Source organism: Myodes glareolus, chromosome 14 (genome assembly GCF_982192425.1).
Source record: "Myodes glareolus chromosome 14, mMyoGla1.1, whole genome shotgun sequence".
NCBI lineage: Eukaryota > Metazoa > Chordata > Mammalia > Rodentia > Cricetidae > Myodes > Myodes glareolus.
The window spans coordinates 64,289,552-64,313,234 of record NC_142039.1 but is presented as its reverse complement, the minus strand read 5'-3'; the positions used below and the strand labels follow the sequence as shown (position 1 = coordinate 64,313,234).

Below are 23,683 nucleotides of genomic sequence, written 5' to 3'. Positions count from 1 at the left end.
GAGTTCTGCCACAGAGAGGAAGTGACAAGGGCATAAACCACCTGCAGAGAGCACTCAGAGGGAGCACCTCCCCCAAAGGTTCCTGCAGCACTTGCTCCTCGATCTGTTACAGTTGCCTTATCTCTTCTAGGAAGGAAGGACCACCCTAGGGACACTTTTTTTGGGGGGGATGTGGGACATGGGGTCTTACGTATCTCAAGCTGGCTTCATACTCATCACGTAGCCAAGAATGACCTTGAACTTCTGATCCACCTGCTTCTACCTCTTGAGTGCTAGGATTACAGATACACATACCACACCTGGTTTACTCCATGCTAGGGAAATGAGCCTAGGACTTCTCACATGCTAGCCAAACACTCTATTAACTGGGTTACAGCCCCAGCACCTACCATTTTCTTTCACCTTGAACTTCCAAAGATGAACGTTCACTTCCAAATGGGATAGGCTATGGGCCACCACTACATCTGCCCCCAACTCCACAAAGATGGGCAAATGATGTAGAAACCGCAGGACAAACTTCAAACCCCTGATGGTGTCCCAACATCCACCCGACTACCTTAACTTGTCCACATGAGACTTCCTATAAAAGGCAGTAGCACCTCCTCCTGGGGTAGAGGCCCACACACAGCACCTACCACACCCACTGGGCCAGTACAGCAGGCCAGCAAGCAGAATGCGGACCCTCTTCCCACCTCTAAGCACAGTATTAGTGGACCTTGGCTTTCTGGAGACAAAGTTGTCCACACGGGCCCAGCAGGCAGAGTTCTCAGCATACTTTATTAGCCCCACAGTCTCTCCATAGAGAAGCAACCTCACTCAGCAATGACCTGTCAGCTCTGGCACTGTCCCAAACGCTTGGGGATCACAGGGCTTCTGAAACTCTATTCCAAGGGTGAGGGACAGTGACGTAGACCCCTGGGCCTCCTCACTCCCCTCCACACCTTATGTTTTCCACACTCCTTCCAAGGAGGCCAAACTCTCTTCTCTGCCAAAACTAAACTAAACTAAACCAAAGAGAAGAAACACTCGGGCCTGTCTGAAGCGATGCGGGCAGCTCACTGCTGACTGGTCCAGCAAGATGGTCTCCTGAAGTAAAGATGCAATAGCACCTCACAACACACCCTGACTGCCAGAAGCACAAACCCTGCTGCCAAAAGTGGGTGAGGGGGTTCAAGAGTTAGGCTCAGGCAAGAGAACAGGAGCTGCATTGAGACCCTGAAGGCATGAGAACAGCTGGGAGACACCCCAAACTCTAGACATTAGCCATCTTCCCGGAGGCACAGCCAGGCGGAGACCATACCCCAGAAGATGAGGAAATTCTCCTCGTGTCCAGGCCCAGCCTGAAAGAGTACAGAAGTTTGGGTCAGTTGGAAAGGCAGAGGTAGGGGCTAAGCACAGTCTCTAATCACCCCTGGCCCCCCAGCAAGGTGACAACAGGTAAGGCTGGCCCAGGCGTAATTTACCATGTAGTGGACCTATGCCCACATTACTCAACCAACCTCAGACGGGAGGTGGGGCTAGGGTGGGTGAGGATGGCCCTGGGTCACTGATGAGACCTCTGTGTATGTCAGCAAAGACGCAGTAAGCATGACCTGGAAAGACTTTCCAGGAGGATGACATGAGACAACGGTCACATCAGAGCAAGGAAGGTCATAGGCGCCAAAAAAACAATCCTTCCCTAGAGAGAGCCCCTTTAGGTGTGGCTCCTCTGTTAGGGTGTCATCCCAACGAAGCAGGTCCAGGGATGACAGAAGAGGAACATCTCAGATAGATTCTGCCCTGATTCAGGTGGGCCAGGCATCCTGTGAAGTCACAGGGGTGCTGCTACCAGTGGTCAGTGGACCGGGATCGGTAGATCTCTCATCCAGGGCTCCTAACCAGGAGCTCAGAGTGCCAGGATGCTAGCAGCACCCTAAAGTCAATGCAGAACAGAGTGACCCCAGAACAGCAGCAGCCTGCTACCCAGCAGGCGCCATCACAGTCTTGGGTTCAAAGCAGGTGCCTGAAGTAAGACTGAACCACCACCCTGATGTCCCTCTGCTTCCTCCTCAGAAGGGAAGATGGAAGCCCTCCCTGATGGGAGCTGCTCCGTCTCCAGGGTACAGGGCGTCCATGGGTGTCAGCACAGCTATTTCTGGGCTACAAGTGCTCAGGTCTCCACAGGGACAGCAGCTTGGCCGGCCCTGTGACCTGCACGTGCAGTACCGTGGCAGCTGCTCCAGAGACATACAGTCCAATTCCACTGAGCAGAAACCCCAGGCAGAACCAGCGGAGTCGCTATACACTGAAAGGCTAACTGGGGGTGATAAAGGGGAAAACGGTTGTTCTAGATCAATGGTTCTGAACCTGCGGGTGGCGACCCTTTGAGGGTCAAACGACCCTTTCACAGGGGTTGCCTATCAGATATCGTGTATGTCAAATATTTACATTATGATTCATAACCGTGACAAGATTACAGGTATCAAGTGCAACAAAATAATTTTATGGCTGGGGGATCACCACAATGTGAGGAACTGTATTAAGGGATCATAGCATTAAGAAGGTGGAGAGAACCACTGATCTAGATTAAAACAGATGTGACAAGCAAACACTACAACAGTTTCTTCACAGATGAGGTTCCAGGAGCAGACAGGGAACCCAAAGAGAACAATCATGAGAATCACAAAGCCACACACCAGACACATCCAACAGATCCACCCACCTGGGCCCTGGGCGTGACCCTGCAGAGACTCTGTGGGGACCTGTCCCTGTTCCTGTCAGGAGTTGCTTGCCGAAGTATTCAGGGAGGAACCCAAAGTGGGTCAGATAATACGCACAGAAATGCAGCAATGGAGAATCTGCTAAACACTCTAAACACTCTGCTCCTAACTCCACTCTGCCAGTAGCTAGGGATTTTCGGAAATTGAAAGTTAGAGAGAAATGGAAAGTAGAGTGTCAGGAGGAGGAAAACGCTGTAATGGGGCCCAGAAGGGGAGGAAGAACAAGAAGCGGGACATGCGGGAGAGAGTAGCAGCCTCAGGGCCTGCAGATGCCCACGGCGGCCAGGTGTGCAGAAGATCAGACAGGCAAGCTAGCAGGTGCACTGCTCTGTTTGGGACCTACCCAGGTAGATGGGGGCTCCTTTGCACACAGCACCAACACTCCCCTAGAGGGAGAAATTACTCACAGCCTGCTACCCCATCCTGGGTATCCAGAGTACTCAGTCTCAGGTAACAGAACAAAAACAGTCATGCAAATCAAGCCTTTCCCAGACACTCCTGAAGCAGTGAAAACCACAGATCCTCCTGCAGTCAGAAAGATCAGAGAAGATACCTATAAGATTTTCCTGTAAGAATTAAGGGAGGCAGAGGCAGGTGGACCTCTGCGAGTTCTAGGTGGATCTCTGCCTGGTCTACAGAGTTCCAGGACAGCCAGGGCTGTTACACAGAGAAAAAGGAGGAGGAGGAGGAGGAGGAGAAGGAGGAGAAGGAGGAGGAGAAGAAGGAGGAGGAGGAGGAGGAGGAGGAGGAAAGTGAGGAGGAAGAAAAGGAGGAGGAAGAAGAAGAAAAGGAGGAAGAGGAAGAAGGAGGAGGAGGAGGTCAAATGTCAACGTGGAAGAGGAGAGTTAAAGAGAAAGAAGAAATGTCTTATGCCCCCTACCAACACAACTGCCCTTAATCCTGCTCTTAATCTGGCTATCTCTAGCTTCCAGATTCCAGGCATGGCCTAGGATTAGCATGCAGTAGGCTCACAGTTGAAAGTCTTCCCAACCCATTCAAAAGCATATACACTGAGAGTCAGGCACAAAGGGCAGTGGAGGGAGGCCCTTCCAGTACATCTGGCCTGAGACACACAGGGGTCACAAGGCCAAGGCACTGACTCATACAGGACAGCCCACACTTGCAGAGATGCAGGGAAGTATCACAAGAATACCTCCAACACCAGCTCCCTCCACCAGTGCACACCTCCCCACCCTGGTCAGGAGACACCCTGCACAGAAATGGAAGACTGTAAGTAAGCCACACTCTCCCAGACAGTCCAGCACTTTCACAGCACAGTGGGCATTTTAAAGGCTCTGAGAAGTTCTGCAGTAACCATGCCTGGCTGACCCAGAACTCCCCGGGCCTCTCTCTACAGCCACACTTTGAAAACATGCAAGACATTCAAGCAACAGAGATACTGTGGGCCGCGCCATCTGACACTGCTCTGCCAAATGACCTTTCACAGGATCCTTCCAACTGAGCCTCTCTCATCTCAGAAGTGGAGTTTTCATGACTGATGGGCGCAAAGGTGGATCTCCGCACCCAAGGGAGTTCCCATCAAATCTAAGCCTCTTCCCTTTCCTTCCTGCCTGTGACCATGCTCAGTCTAGCTGGTATGTTCAGATCCTGTAGGACTGAGGCCTGAGCCAAGGGCTCCCTGCTGAAGAAAACCCTGGAGTCACCCTGAGCAAAGCCTCCAGGACTGCAGGCTCTGAGCCTCTCTCTCACCACCTTCCCTCACCCTCTGGTGGGGACCATGTTCCTGGCCGGTACATTAAGGTCTAGGGACTCTAGGACATAGCTGGCTCTCAAACATTAAGGCGAGGGCCACAGCTGCTTGAGAGAGTCCCTGACCCAGGGCTACCTACCTTGCTGGTTCATCTACCCACCCAGAGAAGAGTTGAGCTACACTCTCAGGAAACATCTCCTCAGGACCAGGGCAGTATCCCTGTGCCAGGTGGAAACCATGGAACAGCAGAAGCCCTCAACAGCAACAAATCAAGACTTGACAGCTATCAACCCTGCATGCGTGCAGAGCACTGGAAGGTAAAACGCACAATCAAAGCAGCTGTGTTTGTTGGACAGTAAGTGGCTTTTTATTTCTGTGACCTTTTATGGTGGGGAGAGGCTCCTCTCTCTTCATAAACCCCATTGCGTATGTAAGTGCTGGGTTCTGGAAGGTTGGAGTTCCCTGTGCTGGAAAATTTCCATAGGAATGGCACACTTATTACAAGCAACAAGCCAAAATAGACATGTCATTATTCCCTGGAAACACTGGTCAAGGCTGACAGTTCCCGTACACCCTGTACCCTCAGACAAGTGAAAGCCACCTGAAGCCAACACTGTCGCACAGAACGACCTCGCTGTGTTCTGGCTGTCCCCACTTATCCCTGCTTTCTATCTTTATTTTACCTTCATGGCTTTGCCTTCTTTGTTAAGCTTATTTTTTTTAATTATATTTATTTATTTACTAGAAGAAGGCACACATAAAGAGGTCGGAGGTCAGGGGTCGGTTTTCTCTGTACATCTGGATGCTTTCACCTGCTGAGTCACCGTGCCAGCCTTGGTTTTGCCTTTTAGAGGAGCATGAGGTTGATCCATCGGAGGTCAGTGTCTTCATTACCCATACACATTTAAGATTCTTCCCTGTCTTTCATGGCTTGACAGCTCTGCTCTTTCTAGTGCTGTCCCTTTCTGGACATACCACAAAATATCCCCATCTACTGGAAGATATCTTGGGTGCTTCCTACAAACACAGCTGTCACCAACATCCATAAACAGGTTTTTAACGTGGGTCTGTAACTTTCAATGCTTCGAGACAGAATAGACACTAAGAGGAAGATTGCTGGGCCACCACTTTCCATTCCCATCGTGATGAGGGAGTCCTCCAGTTGCCCCTTGTCCTCATTAGCATGTGGTGGTGTCAGCTATTCTGGCTTTTCCCAATCTAATAGGGGTTCTGTGTGTTCTCATCGGGACTTAAGTTTGCATCTCCCTGGCAACACACAATACTAAGCATAACTTCATGCTTAGTGGTCATATGAGCATTACCTCTGACAGGTCTCTATTTGGGCCTTTAGCCTACTTTTTTTAATTAATAAAATTTATTTGTTTTTTGGGGTTCTTTTGAGACAGTTTCTCTGTGTAACCTTGACTGTCCTGGAACTCATTCTGTAGACCAGCCTGCCACTGCCTCCTGACTGCACCACCAACACCCTATTATTTTTTTCAGTCTGGTTATTTTCTTATTGCTGAGTTCTGAAATCTTCTCTGTGTGTTTTGGATTCCTTTATTGAGGTATCGGTCAACATTCTCTTCGAGTCCGTGGCTGCTCTCTTCATCCTCTTGACTGTGTCTGTCACAGACAAGATTTTAATTTTAATGAAGCTCAGCTTATCAATTATTTGGCATGGGCTGTGTCTGAAAGGTCACAGCCAAAACTAAAATCGCCTGGGTTTCTGCCTAGCTTCTGAGCATTTTAAACTTAGATGTGATCCTTTTTAGGTTGATTCTTCAGAAGGGCATGTGCTCTAGGTCCTGTGTGGTTTGCTGTTGGTCTCAAATGTGTATGTTCTTTCCTTAACTTTTGCTTTGTTTATTTGTGTCTCTTTGCAGAATTGAGATGGATCCTAGCGCCTCACTTGGCAAGCACTGTGCTGAGCCAGAGCCCTGGGTTTGAAGGTCCACCTGTCCCCAGCACCATTTGTTGAAAAGCCTCTCACTACTCTATTAAAAAGAGCTGCCTTATCAGAGCCATCACCTTACTTTGTGTGGGCCTTCTAGGCTCCCTCTTCTATTCTTCTGATCTGTCTACCCTTCTCTCAATACCACACTATCTTGAGTGCTTCTCTTTTATTCTTTTCCACAGTTCTAATATGTATTTCTTGTGGGATATTTGCATATTGTGTGAAGATGTATGGCTGTGGTTGGTGTAATAAAAAGCTGAACAGCCAATAGCTAGGCAGGAGGTATAGGCAGGACTTCAGGCAGAGAGAGAAACAGGCAAACATCATCTAAGCATGCAAATTACGTCAGCGAGATGCCAACAAGACATGGAAGTCAGATATACAGAATAAAGGAAAGGTAAAAAGTCACACGGTAAAACATAGAGTAATAGAAGAAGGCTAATTTAAGCTATAAGAGTTAGTGGAACAAGTCTAAGCTACGGCTGGGTTTTCATAATTAATAATAAGTCTCTGTGTCAGCATTTGGGAGCTGGTTGACAGGACAGAGAAAGACTTGCTACATGTATTTAATGAGTGCTAGCTCGGAAGTAGTAATCCAATAGTCTGGGAACCAAGAACAAAACTAGACTTTAAAACGCTGGGAACAGGGTTTGCAGCCACCGCAGAAGTCCGCAGAAGCCTGCAGCCCTGGAGTATCAGGGGCCATATCCAGGTTCTGACTTGCCTTCGGAAACCCCAGCTGCTGTGCTTCATGCCCCGGCCCTTATCTGCAACCTGGATGCTGAGGCTGGTACAGCCCAGTGCCCCAGGCTCTGTTCCCCCACCCCAAGGTGGGGACTGGGGCTCAGTCTTGCCAGGATCAACTCACTCTCCATAGCTACAAACTGCTGTTTACTATGAAGGTGGGAAGAGAGTCACTGCAGATCCATCCATATGCTCTATGGGATGCAGTTCTGAGAATTGGCCAGCATCATGCCCCAACCCCAAGGTAAAAACACTAAAGCTCTCAGAAGCAGGTACCCACCAGATGGCAAGCACCCCCCAACACACATACACACACACACACACACAGTATCTATGTGCATAGGGCCTATGTGCATAGGGCCTATGTGCCACCTATGTCTTTGGTTGCATATCTTACCTGGCTATACGTTCCCAAAGTCCCCTTTCTACCACTGTTCAGGGCAGCACTGGCTGAGGCCCTAGGATCTATCTCAGCTCTGCAAAAAGACACAAGGATTTCACCGCAGCTGCTGGCCCAGGGCAGACCACAAAGGAGACGAGACATACAGCCTAAACCTCCGCTGGACCAGGTCAAGTTCTCCTCCATTACTGCAGTAACCTGGGTCCTGTGCACTCACATTGGACACATTGCAGCCTCGGCCCAAAGCCAGGTCCAAGCCACAAGCCCTGAGAGACACCCACAGGGCACAGAAGAACCACAAGTAAGACTGAGCTTTCTGGAAGGTGAGCAGCCAGCGCTGAACACGCCAAACAGCCCAGCACTGCTCAGACTGGGAAGTTGTCTTGCATAGCTGGCTAGCAACATAGAAGGCACGAGAATGACAACAGAGGTCACAGTATATGTACTTCCTTGTTGTGACAACACGCGCAGTGAGGAAACCCTTTCCCCTCCTGTATGACAATGGACAGAACTCACACCTGTCCTGGGGCGCCACCTCCCTTCAGGCCTGGCCTCCCTAGACCCCAGACACCCCACACACACCACCACCACCACCTCCCACCTCATGCTTCATGGCTGCATCTACACCTGACGCTCCCAAAAGCAGGTTCTGCCAGCAAAACTTGGTCCTGTGTTCTGCTGGCCCAAGTCCCCGCCATGTCCTCGGTTCCCACCTTCTCCACCTTCAAATCGCGCTCTAACACAATCATGTACACCAGAGTTGACCCTCCCTTCCATGCTACTCTCCTGGCTGGCTTCCTGCCATGTACTCTTGCCCTCTCCTCTGCTCAGAACACCCCGACAAAAGTCCTGACCACGCCTCCAGGCCGCCCTTGGGGCCCACCTAACTGCCTCGCCATCTATGCAAGGACAGCTGGTCTGGGCCTTTACACGGGTGTCCAGTCCAAATGATTCACTCCTCCCTCCCACAAGTCTTCCAAGTCCCCACCACAGCATTCTCAGATCTGCAAACATTTCTCTGTGTCTCCCGGCTCATGACCTAGTCCGTTCGCTGAAGTGGTCCCAGGCCTGGAATCAGGGGCCAGACTGAACAAAAGCCAACCTGACCAAATGAGCATAGTAGCCTGCACTACTGACCAGGGTCAGTCAGAGCCTTTAGAACAGTGGCTCTCAACTTGCCCAATGCTGCGACCCTTTAATATAGTTCCTCATGTTGTGGCGAACTCCAACCATAAAGCGATTTTGTTGCTACTTCATAACTGTAATTTTGCTACTGCTATGAATCGCAATCTAAATATCTGATATGTGACCCTCCCAAAGGCATCATGTCCCATAGGCTGAGAACCAGTGTTCAAGACCACCATCTTCCCTTTTCTCGAGGTTATCTCCTGGGTAGCAACTCATCCGCAGATCCATGCCCTACCTGGCACCCTACAAACATGAAGCTTCAAAGCCTGCCCGGTCCTCACGTGGCCAAGTACACAGGAGCCATCCTTGCCTCAGACGTCTCTCGTGACCCTGCAGTCACTAGCCCCATCCTCACCGCCAGCACGCCCACACCCAGGTTCTGTGGCTGGTCCCAGTTCAGGGCCCAGCCAATCACACATCACCTTGAACTCCTCTCCAGTCCTCAGTGCCCCCTCCCCAAATCCCCACCTGGCCTATCTGCTATCCCAGTAACTACTTTAGGTTGCCTGGGCCTCAGTCTTAGGACTGCACACCTGTCCATGTTTAACAGGAGGAAAATCCAGGGTGCAAGCGCTCAGCAATCCTAGAGAGCACACACACACAGAACAGAGAGATGTGACTATCTGCACAAAGTGTCCCAGGCCAGCGCCACGGGAAGTGGATCTAGCTGCCTCACAGGCATCTGGGTAACCAGAGATGTAGCAACACCAGCTCAAGGACAGCAGGTCAGACAAACGGCACGTGCCGTTTTACCCTCACGGGTGAGAACGGGTCCTCAATGGGGACTGAGAAGAGAAACAGCCATCATGCCTGAGTATCACGGAGATCTGGCCTTAAATCAGACTCAGCCGGGCACCTGCAAAGGCCTGAGCCTCTGAGAACACCCATCAGGTTTGCATCCATCTGTCGAAGCACCTGCCTCTATGGGTGCCTGGCCTCATCATCCAGGAACGATGGCCGCAGCCTGGACTGCTGCTCACCGGAGCCGACCACATGGCTCGCCGCACACACTTCGCACCGCAGCCTGGAGTGCTGCTCACCGGAGCCGACCACATGGCTCGCCGCACACACCTCGCACCACCGCTCAGGAGTGAGGATGGGGGGAGGGGCCCAAGTACAGGTGCCCACATTTCTACACTTGATGGGAAAGCCATACCCACAGGCCATTCAGGCAGCCAGAGCCAACCTTTCCCACCAACCAAACCAAGACTGCGGTCAGCATGCACGAAGGAGGTGAGCTCAGCGCTAAACACAAACCAGTTGTCAATTATAGCTCTTTGAACAAAATTAGGCACTCCGGGGATTAAAAAAACAAAAAGAGAGGAAGAAGGCCAGGTGACCGCCAGCCAAATCAGGCCATGCTGTCTCAGAGTGTCCTCTCCCTACAAGCACCATTGCCTGCTGGGACTGTGGCTCATTGCCTCCTGTTCCCACACCATGGGGCCAGGGAAGAGAGCAGGTAAGTTAGCAGCCAGGCCTCTTACACAAGGTTATCACAGCACAGCATGACCCTGGGGGCTCTCCCAGCCCTGGGCCTGGGACTTCCATCTCAAGCCTAGACGCCATGAAGGCAGAGAGAACCCTTTGAAAAGTCTCAGGGGTACTTGAGTTGTCTTCCAACACCTAAGCCACACAGGATGAGCCCTTGGGTGACACGTGCTCCCAGCACGGCAGCTGAGGACACTCTAGATCTGGCCAGAGCATGAGGTGGGAGCACACAGCTTTTCTAGGTGCCCATAACACACAGCAGGACCCACTTAGGGGCTGGAGCACCCTGAGGCTGTCTTCTCCCTGCTTAGCAACCAAGGCTTAGACAAAGCCTCCCGCCCCCACACTTCCTCCTTAGGCCTCATACCATTCTGCTAGGGGCAAGCTGGGCTTGCCAGGACCAAGGGATGCGCACCTCCACATCAGGGAAGGACCTACACCTGGCTCAGACCCCTCTTAGAGACAGTTCCCTCCCAGCAATAGCAGCACGCAGCAAGACTTCTGTGGCAGATTGGGGCACACAGCAGGGGACACAGAGTTCCCAGAAAGCAGGGAGAAAGGAAGAGGAAGGAGGATTCTGGGCATGTTTTTGTTTCCTCCGTTGCCACTCTAAGGAACTCTGCTAGCAGGAGTAAAAGTGCATTCAAACAATAGACGACGGGGTAAAAATATTTTTAAATGCCTCCCCACCCCCAGCATAAAAAAAAAAAAAATCCAGGCTCCAGGCTCCAGCCCGGCATGTCTGCAGTTGAGAAGGTGGGCCATCTTCCTGCCCTTGATGAGGAACAAGCACATACCGCTCTCCCTGTCAAACCCTTTCAACACAGAGTCAGTCACTAAAGGGAACCCAGTGTCCTCTAAGCTACTCACAAGGCCTGTGACTGTGCTGATCCCACCCCTTGGCAGGGAACCCTGGAAAGAGACTTCAAGCAGTTTACCACTGTAGAGGCCACGCTAGGCCCACCACTGGGGGTGAGGAAAGGAAGCAGTCACTCAGCAGGCACCTGAGTAAACAGCCCAAAGCCCTTTGGGTGTCCAGAGAAAGCAGTGGAGGCTAACCTCCCGGGGAGCAAAACAACGTCCTGGCAGACCCTCCCTTCACCATGCCACCCAAAGTCCAGGAACCCTCCCCAACAGTTGGAAACATTGGAGACTTCAGAGGTTCGGGAAGAACCCAGTACATGGTGGATAAACAAGGCTCCCTCTTGGGTCCAACACCAGGAAACCTATAGCCCATACCCTGCTGGCATGCTCTGCATATGATGGATGGGGATCCCACCCCCACCCAGGACTAGGACTCTGGTTCCTTTCTCCTAGCCTGTATCCTGATCTGGGTATCTGTAGAATCCTGCTGCCCCACTATCTCCTCAGCCCAGGACACCACACAGGGGCATCTGGGTGGGCTTCTCCCATGGCTCAGTCAGGCTTCTGCCATCCTCCCAAATCTGGCGACATCCAGCCACCTCCTGGTTGGTATCAAGCAGTCATCCAACGATCCCATCATCGGTATGACTTAAGATGTAGAGGCTCTCATCTAGAGCGCTCTAAGTCGGTCGAGGTCCCTGTCATGTGAGCCTTCCCAGGGTGGGTCAGATAGAGGAAAGTGACCCCGTGCCGTGCATGGCAGCCTGAGCTGAACATGAACAGCCCCACTCACCGAAACAGGTGTGAAGACGGTTTCCCTCCCTACTGAGGGGTTCCAGTCTCCCCAAGCAAGGGACAGCATGAAAGTCCAAAAGCTACCCCATTTTTAACCTAGAGCCAAGTATCTAAAGACCCTAGGCCACCAGTCAGGTCCCACCTTCTGCTGCCCTGCCCACAAGAAGGTCAAGACTGACATGTCTTGCCTTAAAGGGAAGGGGAATTAACAAGAGTCCCCCGCCTCTGCAATGCCCCGGTCAGATAGGCAGGCTTGGACTATGGAAGTCTATCTCCTACCCAGCCTGCCGTGGCACCCCTTCTTTGTCCTCTACCCTTAGTGACATTCCATAGTAATGGCACCAGCAGGTGCTCAGAGAGCCACACCGGTCATCTGGCAAGAGCAGGAAAACGGGGAGCCAAGAATCATGCCGTTCTCCAGAACAGAGAATCATTTCCCCTTCTGGATCCTCTCCTCTGTGCCTCTTCAGGTGGTAGGGGCACACTCCCAGATCCCATGCTCCCCACCATCCACACCCATTCTGCACCATCAAGGCTGCCTCTCTGCAAGGTCTAGGATATGCCAGGCAAAGGACAGGGGTGATTCTCACAGGAACCATGAGGGAGAAAGAACCTCAACTCCTGCTGAAAGTCCCCAAAGACACCACTGACTCTCTCATGAAACGCCGTATTGTCATGACAGAATCGAAGGGCAGTGAGGAGACAGGGCCTTGAAGGACTGAGGGCAGTTCAAACACCTTCAAAATGAGCCCAGCTCGTACACGCATGCCGAGCACCCTGCAGGCGCAAGAGCACAGCACCTGAATCCCATTTCTGGGCCCAAAGTGCAGGCATCCTGCAGTGGACGGCAGCCCTGGTACCCAGCTCACTCAGGCTTGCCCAGGAAGCACCAGCCCTGGAAGGACAGCTAACTTTACAGGCCAGCAGGGTAAGCTTACACGGCCAGCCAGCACTCTCCCAGCTGGCCCCTGCCTGACAGCTGCCCCTCCTTCCCAGTAAGGGAGGGCCTGTAAACACCCCTTGTGACAGGAGCTGCCTCCTCTTCCAAGGCTGGCCCCAGGACGGCTAGGGTTGCGGTTTATATAATCTTCAGGGCCTGGCCTGATACAGCTAACATGAGGGCAAGGTTATGAAAAATGCATGCTGAGCCTCTGCTTCCAAAAAGAAAGGGGGAAAGAGGCAGAGACAGAGATAGAGATGGAAGGAATAAAAGGGGGTAAGGGAGAGGGAAGGGGAGAGAGAAAAAGAGAAGGCAGGCATTTTTCATGGTCTTCACTCACATCTCATTTGCGGACAAACCAGGCTCTTAGAGCACAAGGAAGCTGCTGACGGGGCTTCTAGGCCTTGGCCAGCAGGGCCCCAAGCCACCAAGCATCACTCCTGAGTCAGAGGAAGCCCTTGCAAGCATCTGCAGCTATCACACCTACATCTTGCAGGGCAAAGGAAGATGCTAATCTGAGGACAGTTGGGAGCTTCCAAGCCACCTAGAAAAGGGCCCACACACTGCCTTCTCTCTCACAACCTCCAGTCTCTACTGAGTCAATAAAAGTGGGTTCTGAGGACCCCCAAGGGGCAGGGGCTAACAGGACCTAGCTCCACTGCCCACTACAGTGCCTTTGTCACCATGGGCACAACTGGGCACAGCACATGGCCAGCCTTGACCTCCAAGATGACAAGCCTCAACCTGTGCAGAAACAGCACCAACACGGGTATCCATACACACGACACATGTCCTGCCGGACACCCACACAGAGGGTGACACTAGTCACCACCATCCCCAGGGCTGCCTAAAGCCCTGCGCAAGAGCAAGGACACACCCAAGGACGCATTTGCGGACAGCCCACCTGTGGGCACCGACACTCACCTGCAGCTCACACCACGCCACCTCCACCCACGTCTCCGTGTCCAGCCCCTTGTAGACCGTCTTGAAGGAGCCTCGGCCCAGCTCGATGTCGAACTTGAGGAAGCGGCCATCCAGGGAGGTGGCCACGGCCTTGAGGTCGTCCTCGTCGTCCTCCTCCACCTCAGGCTCATCCTTGCGTGCGCGCCCGGGCTCGGGCTTCGCCTCGGTTGCGCCAGCGTCCTCCTGGGTTGGGGCTGGCGCCTCCTCCTGCCGCTGGCCGCCGTCGGGGACCGGTTCGGCTTTGGTTGAGGCGGTGGTGGGATCCGGGCTTGGCTCCTGCGTGCCCGCTCGCTCCGGACCGGGGTCCGAGGGGGCACCCAAAGAGCCAGATGGCGCTGCGGGCGCGGCAGGCGCGGGCGCGGCGGGGCGGCCCCGGGCGCGCTCCGCAATGAGGCGGCGCGTCTTGCAGAGTAAAAGCACCCGGCGCTGCAGGGGCTGTGGGGGCTGCGCGCTCGGCGTCTCGGTCGCCTCCAGGCCCGGCGGCTCCTCCTGGTCCGACTCCACCACGCTGCGCCGCAGGAAGCGCTGGGGCCCAAGCCGCGCCGCCCTCGCCCGCGGCTCCGCCATGCCCGCCGACCCCGTGCCGCGCCCGGCCTCCATCAGCGCGCCGGGGGCGTCTCGGCGGCCGCCATCGCCGTCCATCTCTGCGGGCCAAGGACACACGGGCCCCGCGTGAGCGCCAGCTCCGCCGCACCTGCCTGGGCCGCGGGATGAGACAGCGCCGCCCCTGGGCCCGCGCCCTGCCCAGCCCCGCCGCAGAAGTGGCCTGCCGGGCGGTCCCCCGCGGGCTCCGGGGAGAGGGACTGCAGACGGGACCCCGAGACGCGGATGGCAAGGGGATGCCCTGCTCTTCTCAGCCCCAAGCCACGAACACGGCCTGATTCGGGCTATCCCGGGGACTCCAGGAGGGACGACCTGCTAGGTGTCCCAGAGGGCCCACAGGAGCTACAGAAGGACTACAGAGACTGGAGAAAGGGGTCAAGGCCAGCCCGGGAGCGACCCTGCTGCGCTGTCCCACGGGCGGCTGCGGAGGGGACAAGGAGGCCTGGGGCAGGGGAAAGCACCGGATAAGAGCCGGTTCCACAAAGGACGCGGGCCCGGGGCGCGCGGGGAGGGGGCTGCGGTGGCGCGGCGCGCACACAAAGGCGGCGGGCGGGAGGGCTCGATACTCACAGGGCGAGCGGGCGCTGTCCATGCCCGCAGCCCAGGGATCCGGGCGAGCGAGGCGGGCGAGGCCGCGCTCCGGAGCCGGAGTCCGCTCTCGAGGCCTCTTTGCGCTGGGGCGGGGTCCTCGCTGGGGCGGGGGTCGCCAGGCCGCTCTGCTCCTGCGTGCTGCTCCCTCGGGCCGGGCCGCTGCGGGGCCGCGCTCCCGCGTGCTCCTGCCGGCTCCGCGCGCCTCCGCTCCCGCACGGGCTCCGACCAAGAGCGCGGGGAGGGCGGGGCTTCCGTTCGTCCCACCCTCCCAAGGCCAGCGCGCGGGGCGGGACCAGACACGCCCACCTGGCTGCGCCTGAGACCCGACACCTGCGGGATGCTCCCCAAGGCTTCCACCTGCGGCTCAGGCCCCAGACAGACGCCCGGCCCTGGAGATCTTTGGAAATCGTCCGCAGGACTGTGGACCCTGAGGGGCCCTATTTTTCCCGGAGGTGGCAGGCTGGGGCAGAGGATGGGTGAGGACCTTTACATCTTTCCTAAGGAGGCTAAAGACCCCAGCATTGCCTCTCCTAACCTGAGCCTGCAGAATGGAGTGGCCAATTCCTCCAGCAAAGGCCCTTTGATCCTGGCCTGTGTGGAAAAGGTATATGGAAGGACTATGTAAGAGAAATCACGGTAGAAGGAGCTCAGTTCACGCTGGGGTCAACGCTTACTAGTCTGCCTGTCTCCTGCTTCCAAAAGAACAGCAAAAGCCTACGACATATACCTGCTGGGTGACTAGCGATGAAAGCAACCAGCCACTTACAACACACAGTATAGGCATGTTGGTGCATGTGTATAACCCTAGCACTCAGAAGGCAGAGACAGGAAGATCACAGCAAGTTTGAGGCCAGCCTGAAACACAGAGAAACCTCGGCAATCTCTACAGCTGCTGCCCCACACCCTCATAGATGTATGTGAAGAATTAAGACCCTACCCATAAACCTGGGGCACAATCCAGGCTGAGACTGGTCAGGGGGAACCTGGGTCTGACTGGGCACCATGTGTTGTCTAACTCCTGGGGGTGTTTTTGCACAGCCATGTTTATATGCCTCCTATGATGAAGAACTCATTCCCTATGCCAGCCCTTGGTCTTCAGGGTTCACAGCTGTGAATCTCCTGGATAAAGCCATTGATCTCTTTGCGAGGACTCTCAGACTGGTGTCACTAACAGGCCCTGGAATTCCAACATATAGAATCAAGGGGTCCCTTGTATAGAATTTAGAAGCCAGGGGCTCTCTTTGTGCCCTAATTCAGGTCCCTGGACATCTCTGAGTCTCTGTCTTCCTGATCCTAAGTACTTCCCACTGCCTTGCGGGGTTTCCTAGGGCTCACAAGTCAAGGTCATGGGGACACCTGCAGAAAGCATCTAACTGGGGCACTAGACATAGCTTCTGCTTTCAATGCTCCATGAGAACTCTATTCAAGGTTCCCTCCCCTTGGAGATGAGGATTCAGAGGCTGATCCCAGGCAGCCTCCCACCTTTATCACTGTCAAGACCCAAGAATGACTATAGTGACTCTGCTCTGTAGTGTTCACCTAAGCCTCCTCAGCCCTCACGACCTCAGTGCCTAAAAGCCCCCCAGGTGACAAGAGCCCCCAAGGCCAGACACCGGAGCAGACACATATGCTCATGCAGAGGACATGCCGTCTGCTCACTCACGGGTGAGTGCAGTGGTCATACCCTACACTGTCAGCACACAGTAAGTGCTCAGCAAACTTCAAATAAGGGAAGGAGCACAGGCCAGGCCAGTCCTGCTGCCCTTTTCATACCAGAGCCCATGAAGCCTTAGTTAGAGAGAGGAGTGGGTGTTGCCAGTGGGAAGCGGGTCCCCGGGTCTGGGGCAGGTCTCACTGTGCAGGCATAGCAGTCTGTCTAGAACTCAGGTCGAGCAGAGCCAATTCTCTAAGTCTTCCCCGGGACCATCTCAGAGGACACCCTGGTAGTCGCAACAGATGGGAGGAGACAGAGGGTCACCTACCACTTCTACAATGACCTTACCCTGCTACAGGAAGCAGTGAGGAATCATGCTTCCTCCCAACAATGAGGCACCCTTAGAATTCTCTGAACCATGGGCTGAGTATGTAGCTCTGTTGGTAGAAAGCTCACCTAACAGGAAACAAAGCAGTGATGGCTTATTTTGGCAGTCCACTGTGGGCAGTGCCACTCTTGGACAGGTAGTCCTGGGTTATATCAGAATACAAGCTGGCCAGGCTGTGTGGCGTATGCCTTTAAGCTCAGCACTCAAGAGACAACAGGCAGGCGATCTCTATGAGTTTGAGGCCAGCCTGGAATATAGAGCAAGTTCCAGGACAGACTCAAAGCTACACAGAGAAACCCTGCCTTGAAACAACAAACAAACAAAAAGAACGCCGGCTGAGAAAACAAGAAGTGTTCCTTTGTGGCTCCTGGTTTGGTTCTGACCTCCAGGTTTCTACCGTAAACTCCTGCCTTGGCTTCCCTCCGTGTTGGACTGTAACCTATAAACCACATAAACCATTTCTTCCCCAAGTTGCTTTCGGTCGGTGTTTGATGACAGCCACAGAAAGCAAAGTAGAATTACACTAACCAGATATAGTGATGCCTACCTGTAATCCTAACACTCAGGAGATGGAGGCACAAACCATCAGAAGTTCAAGGCTATTCTTAACTAATATAGCAAAGGGAGAGCAGCCTGGGCTACATGAAGCCCCTTCTCAAAAAAACAACAACAAAAAAAAGGTGTGGGGGAGACAAGGAAAAAGAAATGGAGACAAGGAAAAATAAAGTTCTAGAATAAGGCATATAAATCAGAAAATAGGACAAAAGTCTTCTGAGTAAATACTGATTACGAGGTAGGGCTGGCTCTCTTTGTGATCCTAGGGGCAGGTGAGTTTCAGGTGACAGCTTTGATGGGCAGGTGATAGAGTTTAAAGCCTGACTCTCAGGCATGGGGTGGAGCTCAGTGGTAGAATGCTTAGTTAATGAGCACAGAGACATGGACTTGCTCTCTAGCCCTCCAAAAATAAATAGTGATCTATATTGAACACACTGAGAAAGAAATAGAAAAAGAACCCCATTCACAGTAGCCCCAAAGAAACAAGGTACCTAGAAATTAATCCGACCAAGGAGATGAAATAATTCTCTAATGAAAGCTTTAAAACACTGAAAATGGCTGGGTAGTGGTGGTGCACGCCTTTAATTCCAGTACTCAGGAGGCAGAGGCAGGCAGATCTCTGTGAGTTTGAGGCCAGCCTGGTCTACAGAGCGAGTTCCAGACCTAGCTGTTTCGGGGGCAGGGGAGGGAGGTGACAAAACATTGAAAATGTCTATACTCATTGAAAATGTCTATATTATCAAAAGACATCTACAGATTCAACATGATCCTCATCAAGGTTCTAATGCCATCTTTTTCTTCACAGCCATAGGATAAACAATCCTAAAGTTCATGTAGAAGCACACACACAAGTCAAAGCCATCCTAAAGAAAATAATGGCAGGGATATCCTCAGACTTGATTTCAAGCTATACTTTGGAGCCAGAGGGTGAAAAAAAAACCAGCATAGTGTTGAGATGAAATAGAATACAAGATCAAGAAACAAACACATGCAGCCACAGCCACCTGATCGTCTATAAAGTTGTCAAAGGCATGCACTGGAGAAAAAAGTCTCTTGAACAAATGATGCTGGGGAAACTGGATAGTCACATGCAAAAGAATAAAAATGGATCTTTCATCCTGCATTAAAAAAAAATCAACTCAAAATGGATCAAAGACCTTACTCTGAGATGTGAAACTCTGAAACTAGCACTGGAAAGTATATGGAAAGCACCTAAAGATACAAGTGTAAGACAAGCGCAGAGTACACACCTACAATCCCAGCACTCCAGAGGCTGAGGCAGAAGAGCGGTGTCTGAGCCCAGAGGAAAGAGTGAGCCCCAGGAGAGAGGAAGCTCCAGGTGCATTGTAGCGGAAAAGGATGTGAACCTGGCTTGGACTGGTTCTTGTGGCTAGGGCAGCCTGTGGGTGGAGTCAGTGACTGGAGTCTAGAGGGAGAGAGAACATTCTAGAACAGGGGCTTATTTTTCTTTTTTTAAATGTAATTTAAAAGGAAAATGAAAGGGTGGGCAGAGCACTTGTCTCATATACCCAAGTCTGATCCTCAGCAGCGCATGGACTAGGTCTAGTGGGGTTCCACACCTGGAATCCCAGCGTTCAGGAGGATCAGTAGTTCAAGGTCATTCTCTGCTACATAATGAGTTGGGGGCCTATCTAGGCTGCTGAAGACGCTGCCACCCCCCTCCCCAAATAAATGTGTTGAGAGCTAGGAAAATGACCCAGTGGTTAGAGCACTTGTTCTTCTCGCAGAGGACCCGTGTTCAGGTCTCAGCTCTTACATGGTGGCTCACAACCATCTGTAACTCCAGTTCTAGGGAATCTAATGCCCTCTTCTGGATCTCTGTGGGCACCAGGTATGCACATGCTAAAAGACACACATAAAATAAACAAATCTAAAATAATAATTTCCTCTTAGCACATTAATTTTTAAAGTAATATTTTATTCAGAGAAAAAGAGAGAATGTGAAGGGGGAGAAGATGTGTTAGGGGTGCTCGAGAAGAGTGGGAGGGAGGCTTGGGGTTCTATGGGAATTGGAAGGGGCTTTAGGGTCATATGATCAAGATGCATTGTTTACATGTGTCAGGTTGTAAAAACAAAAGATTCTATTAAGAAAATAACATCATTGACACACGTGTGGTGCATATACATACATGCAGGCAAACACATAAAATAAGGAAAAATATTTGCAGAATTTAAAAATGCCATTATTGAGATATCAATCAGATACTGTCATTCATTTTTCATGCTTATACTTCAGTGGTTTTTAGTACATTTACAACGTGGTGTAGCCAACACTTCTGATTCCAGAAAATGTCATTGCTCCACAAAGAAGCCACATCCTGTTAGTAGTACCCTGCCCTCTGCTGCCCCCAGCCCTCAGCAATCTCAGCAAAGGCTGACTCAAGGGATTTCTCTCCTCTGGATGCTTTAAGTGGAATCACAGCCTTTGGCCAATTGTCCTGCCTCCACTGAGCACAACGTCACCAGGCTCATTAGTGCTACAGTACTCATGGTCACCTTCCTGCTTGAACAATATCTAGGTGAGTATTATATATTTATGTATTTATTTTTATTATTATTATTATTATTGTGTACAGACACACACAGTGTGTATGGTGGAGGCTCACGTGCCAAGGCACATGTGTGGTCATGGTCAGGGGACCACTCTGTGGAGCCTGTTCTCTCCATCCATCTTGATGTGGGTTCCAGAGATGGAGTTCAGTTGTCAGGTTTGGTGGCCGTGTCTTACCCTTTGAGACCTCACAATGGTCCTCTGTTGTTTTCCTTAAACATTTATTTGTTTGTTTGTTTGTTTGTTTGTTTATTTTTAAAGATTTATTTATTTATTTTATGGATATATGTTCTTGTTCACATATGGATCTGCACACCAGAAAGAGGGCATTGCATCTCATGACAGGAGATGGTTGTGAGCCACCATGTGGGTGCTGGGAATTGAACTCAGGACCTCTGGAAGAGCAGCCCGTTCTCTTAACCACTGAGCCATCTCTCCAACCCCTTCCTTAAACATTTATTATGCTTATTTATGTGTGCACCCTGTAAAGGACCGGGAACAATTTATGGAAGCCACATCTCTTCTTCTACTATATGAGTTCCAGAGATGGAACTCAGGTTCTCAGGATTGTTCCACAGGTGTCTGCCGAGCCATCTCACCAGCTTCCTGTGTTGATTTTTTTTTAAATTTAAAGTATGTGTTTTTGATATTTTTAATATATGTGCCCTTGTGGGAGTAAAATACACATGAGTGAATGTGCCCTCAGAGGCCAGAAGAGGATGTCAGAGCCACTGGAGCTGGTGAGCAATCCCATGAGGATGCTGGGAAGCTCAGAGAGCACTCTCAACCACTGAGACATCCCTCCCGTCCTGGTCTAGTTTTTTTTAAGAGCACATGTTTATTTATAGTAAATCAATAAAATAAAAATGTTTGAGGGGCCGGGGGTGAGGCACAAGGTTAGACTATTAGCCTATATGATGTTCCGGTGTCCATCCCCAGCACTTCCCCTCCCCCCCCCCAAAATTAAGCTGTGCACAGTGTCACTACCCAAAGTGATTCCCACTGCATGGGCTCTGGTGGCCACACTCTATCTGCAGACAGCTTGTCCCCATGGGCGATGCCCAGCAAGTGCCTATCAAACAAGCAAATGTAATTGATCTCTTTTCCCCCAAGCACAGAGGTATTTAATTTGAGCTGATGAGGCACACATTAAATTTAGAACCATACATGCATCTGGCCTCACCCTCAGTAGAGAGTGAAAGGCCTTAACCCCTAAATGACATGGGATGATCAATTGTTTCCCACCCACAACTCTTGCTGAAGGGGCACCTGAGGTGTGGAAGGTACTGTGCTCCCATCTTCCACTTACTATTCCCAAAGATGCACCGGGCAGCTTCTTTTCCCAGGAACTGAATCCAGAGATCTTGAGCCCAGGGGGAGTCTGAGAACCCAGTGAGTATTGCTGCAGGGAATGAACAGTTACAATGAATACAGCCAACACTCCCCAGACACTCAGACGTGCCAGGTGATGAGCTAGTTTCTTCTTCTTTTCTTTTTTCCTGGAAAAGCCCTCATATCACCCTGAGGGTCACTTAGAGATGACACAGTATAAAGAGGGAGCAAGGCACTGAGTGGGTACCCACCTACAAAGCATACCACCCAGCAGGTGTATACCCGAAGGACCGAGGGCTTGCCACACCTCCCTGAAGCAGCCACAGGGCCATCCCCAGGCTTCTGAGAGAAACCCTTAGCTCCCTGGAGGCTTTGTTTTCAGTGTTCTTTCCTGAAGACAGGCAGACAAACCGTGGTGACCCCTCAGTCCCACCCTGACCGCGGGGCGACTCCACCTGCTCCAGAGCAAAGCACTGCTTTTATGTGAGTTCCCCTTAGCCCTGCCGCCCGACACAGCCCTAACTTGTCATGTGGCCTCTGTCTTGTCCCACTGCCCTTAAATGGAGGCAGCCGTGCAGACTGGCACAGGCCTTCTGGAAAACAGTTTATAGCTGGGGCAGCAGTCCATCCGAATACAGTTCTTACCGTTTAAGTCAGTAATTCCGTTTGCAGAATTTGCTCCGGTGATGCACAGTGATGGACGAAGGCATTCACAGGAGGATTATTTATAATAAGCCCTGGAAATCATCAGGAGCCACAACTGGAAAAAGGTTCACACGATCAAGTATGTCCGAGCCCTATAAGTGCTGTCTGTGGGGGTTTGCGGTGAGAAACTGGGGGGTGGCCAGCATGGGATGGGAAGCTAGGAGGGATTACAGCAGCGTACTGCCCACCAATGCTTCCCATCGCTGCACTTTGGGCCAAAGCAGTACTAGTCTGTGTCCTAAGAAAAAGGAGACTTTGACCTCTCGCCGGATGTGAAATGCAGTAGGACAGTCTCTAACAAGCAGCAGATACACTGAAGGCTGGAGTGGAGGCTCGTGGATCAGATCCCGGCACCTCCCATTGGTTGTGACTCTAAATATATTCATCAATTCCTCTGAACTTCTGCTTTCTCATTAATCAACAGGGACAACTGAGGTTGTGAGTGATCCGATCCTCACCCCCTGAAATTATGAGCACCTCCTAAAGTGGTCAGAACATGAGGGAGAGACTGGCTGGGGTGTGTGGCTCTGATGGTGAGTGCTCACCTTGCAAGTGCAAGGACCTGAGTTCAGTTCCCCAGCACTCCTATAAAATACACAGACATGTGGTTTATTATCCCAGTGCTGGGAAGGTGGAGAGAAGAGGAAGCCCGGAACTCACTGGCCAGCCAGTCCAATCTAATCAGTAGCTCCAGGCCAATGAGAGACCCTTCCTCAAAGAGGCAGGCAGTGTTTCTTCAGTGTTGTATATCTGATCTCCACGTGTAAACACACACACACACACACACACACACATGTGCACTCATCCCCAACCCTCTACACACATAATAAAACAAAGAAGTAATGATTTTGACTGCTGCTGAGATGGCACCCTGTGTGATGAGGACAGCATGGGGGCCACTGGAGCAGGCTTTCTTTTGAACTCCAACCAGCTCCCAAATCACAACAGGGAGACTTTTTATTAGTTATGAATGCTCAGCCTTATCTTAGCCCTTTGTCAATCTGTTTCTCTTTATCTACGTTTTGCCTTGGGGCTTTTTATCTTTTATTCAGTATATCTTACTTTCCTGTTTCCTCTGTGTTTAGCTTGCTGGCAGCTGCTTGCTGCATGACTTCTGGCCCAGGACAAAACAAACGTCTTCCTTTCTTTTTCCTTCATTCTCTTCCCCTTCCCCTTCCTCTCTCTCTCTCTCTCTCTCTCTCTCTCTCTCTCTCTCTCTTTCTCTCTCTCTCTCTTTCTCTCTCTTCCCCAAGTCTAGCTTTCTCCTCCTATTTATTCTCTCTGCCAACCAGCACCACCTATCCCTCTACTGCCTTGCTACTGGCCTGGCCATTCAGCTTTTTATTAGACCAATCAGATACCTTAGGCAGGCAAGGTAAAACAGAAACACATCTTTACATAATTAAACAAATGCAGCATAAACAAATATAGCACAGCTTTACACAGTTAAAGTAATATTCCACAATAGTCCATG

The 23,683-nt window shown here is 51.7% G+C and overlaps 1 protein-coding gene and 1 long non-coding RNA gene across 15 annotated transcripts in view; one reads left to right on the top strand and one right to left on the bottom strand.

Moving 5' to 3' along the window:
• The window catches only part of Wnk2 (WNK lysine deficient protein kinase 2), a 113,471-nt gene extending 98,348 nt beyond the window's left edge, over positions 1–15,123 (bottom strand). For all 14 annotated transcript variants that reach the window (XM_085699469.2, XM_085699472.2, XM_085699475.2 and 11 more), the window contains exons 1-2: positions 14,983–15,123; positions 13,771–14,453 (exon numbers count right to left, since the gene is read on the bottom strand). In XM_085699469.2, coding sequence (XP_085555595.2) covers positions 13,771–14,451 — 681 coding nt within the window. In that variant the 5' untranslated portion in view covers positions 14,452–14,453; positions 14,983–15,123. The remainder of the gene's footprint in view (positions 1–13,770; positions 14,454–14,982) is intronic.
• On the top strand, positions 15,106–19,313 carry LOC146892070 (uncharacterized). Its single transcript, XR_015005179.2, has 2 exons — positions 15,106–16,668; positions 18,406–19,313. It is a non-coding gene; the product is annotated as an uncharacterized LOC146892070 (long non-coding RNA).
• The last annotated feature ends 4,370 nt before the right edge of the window (positions 19,314–23,683 follow it).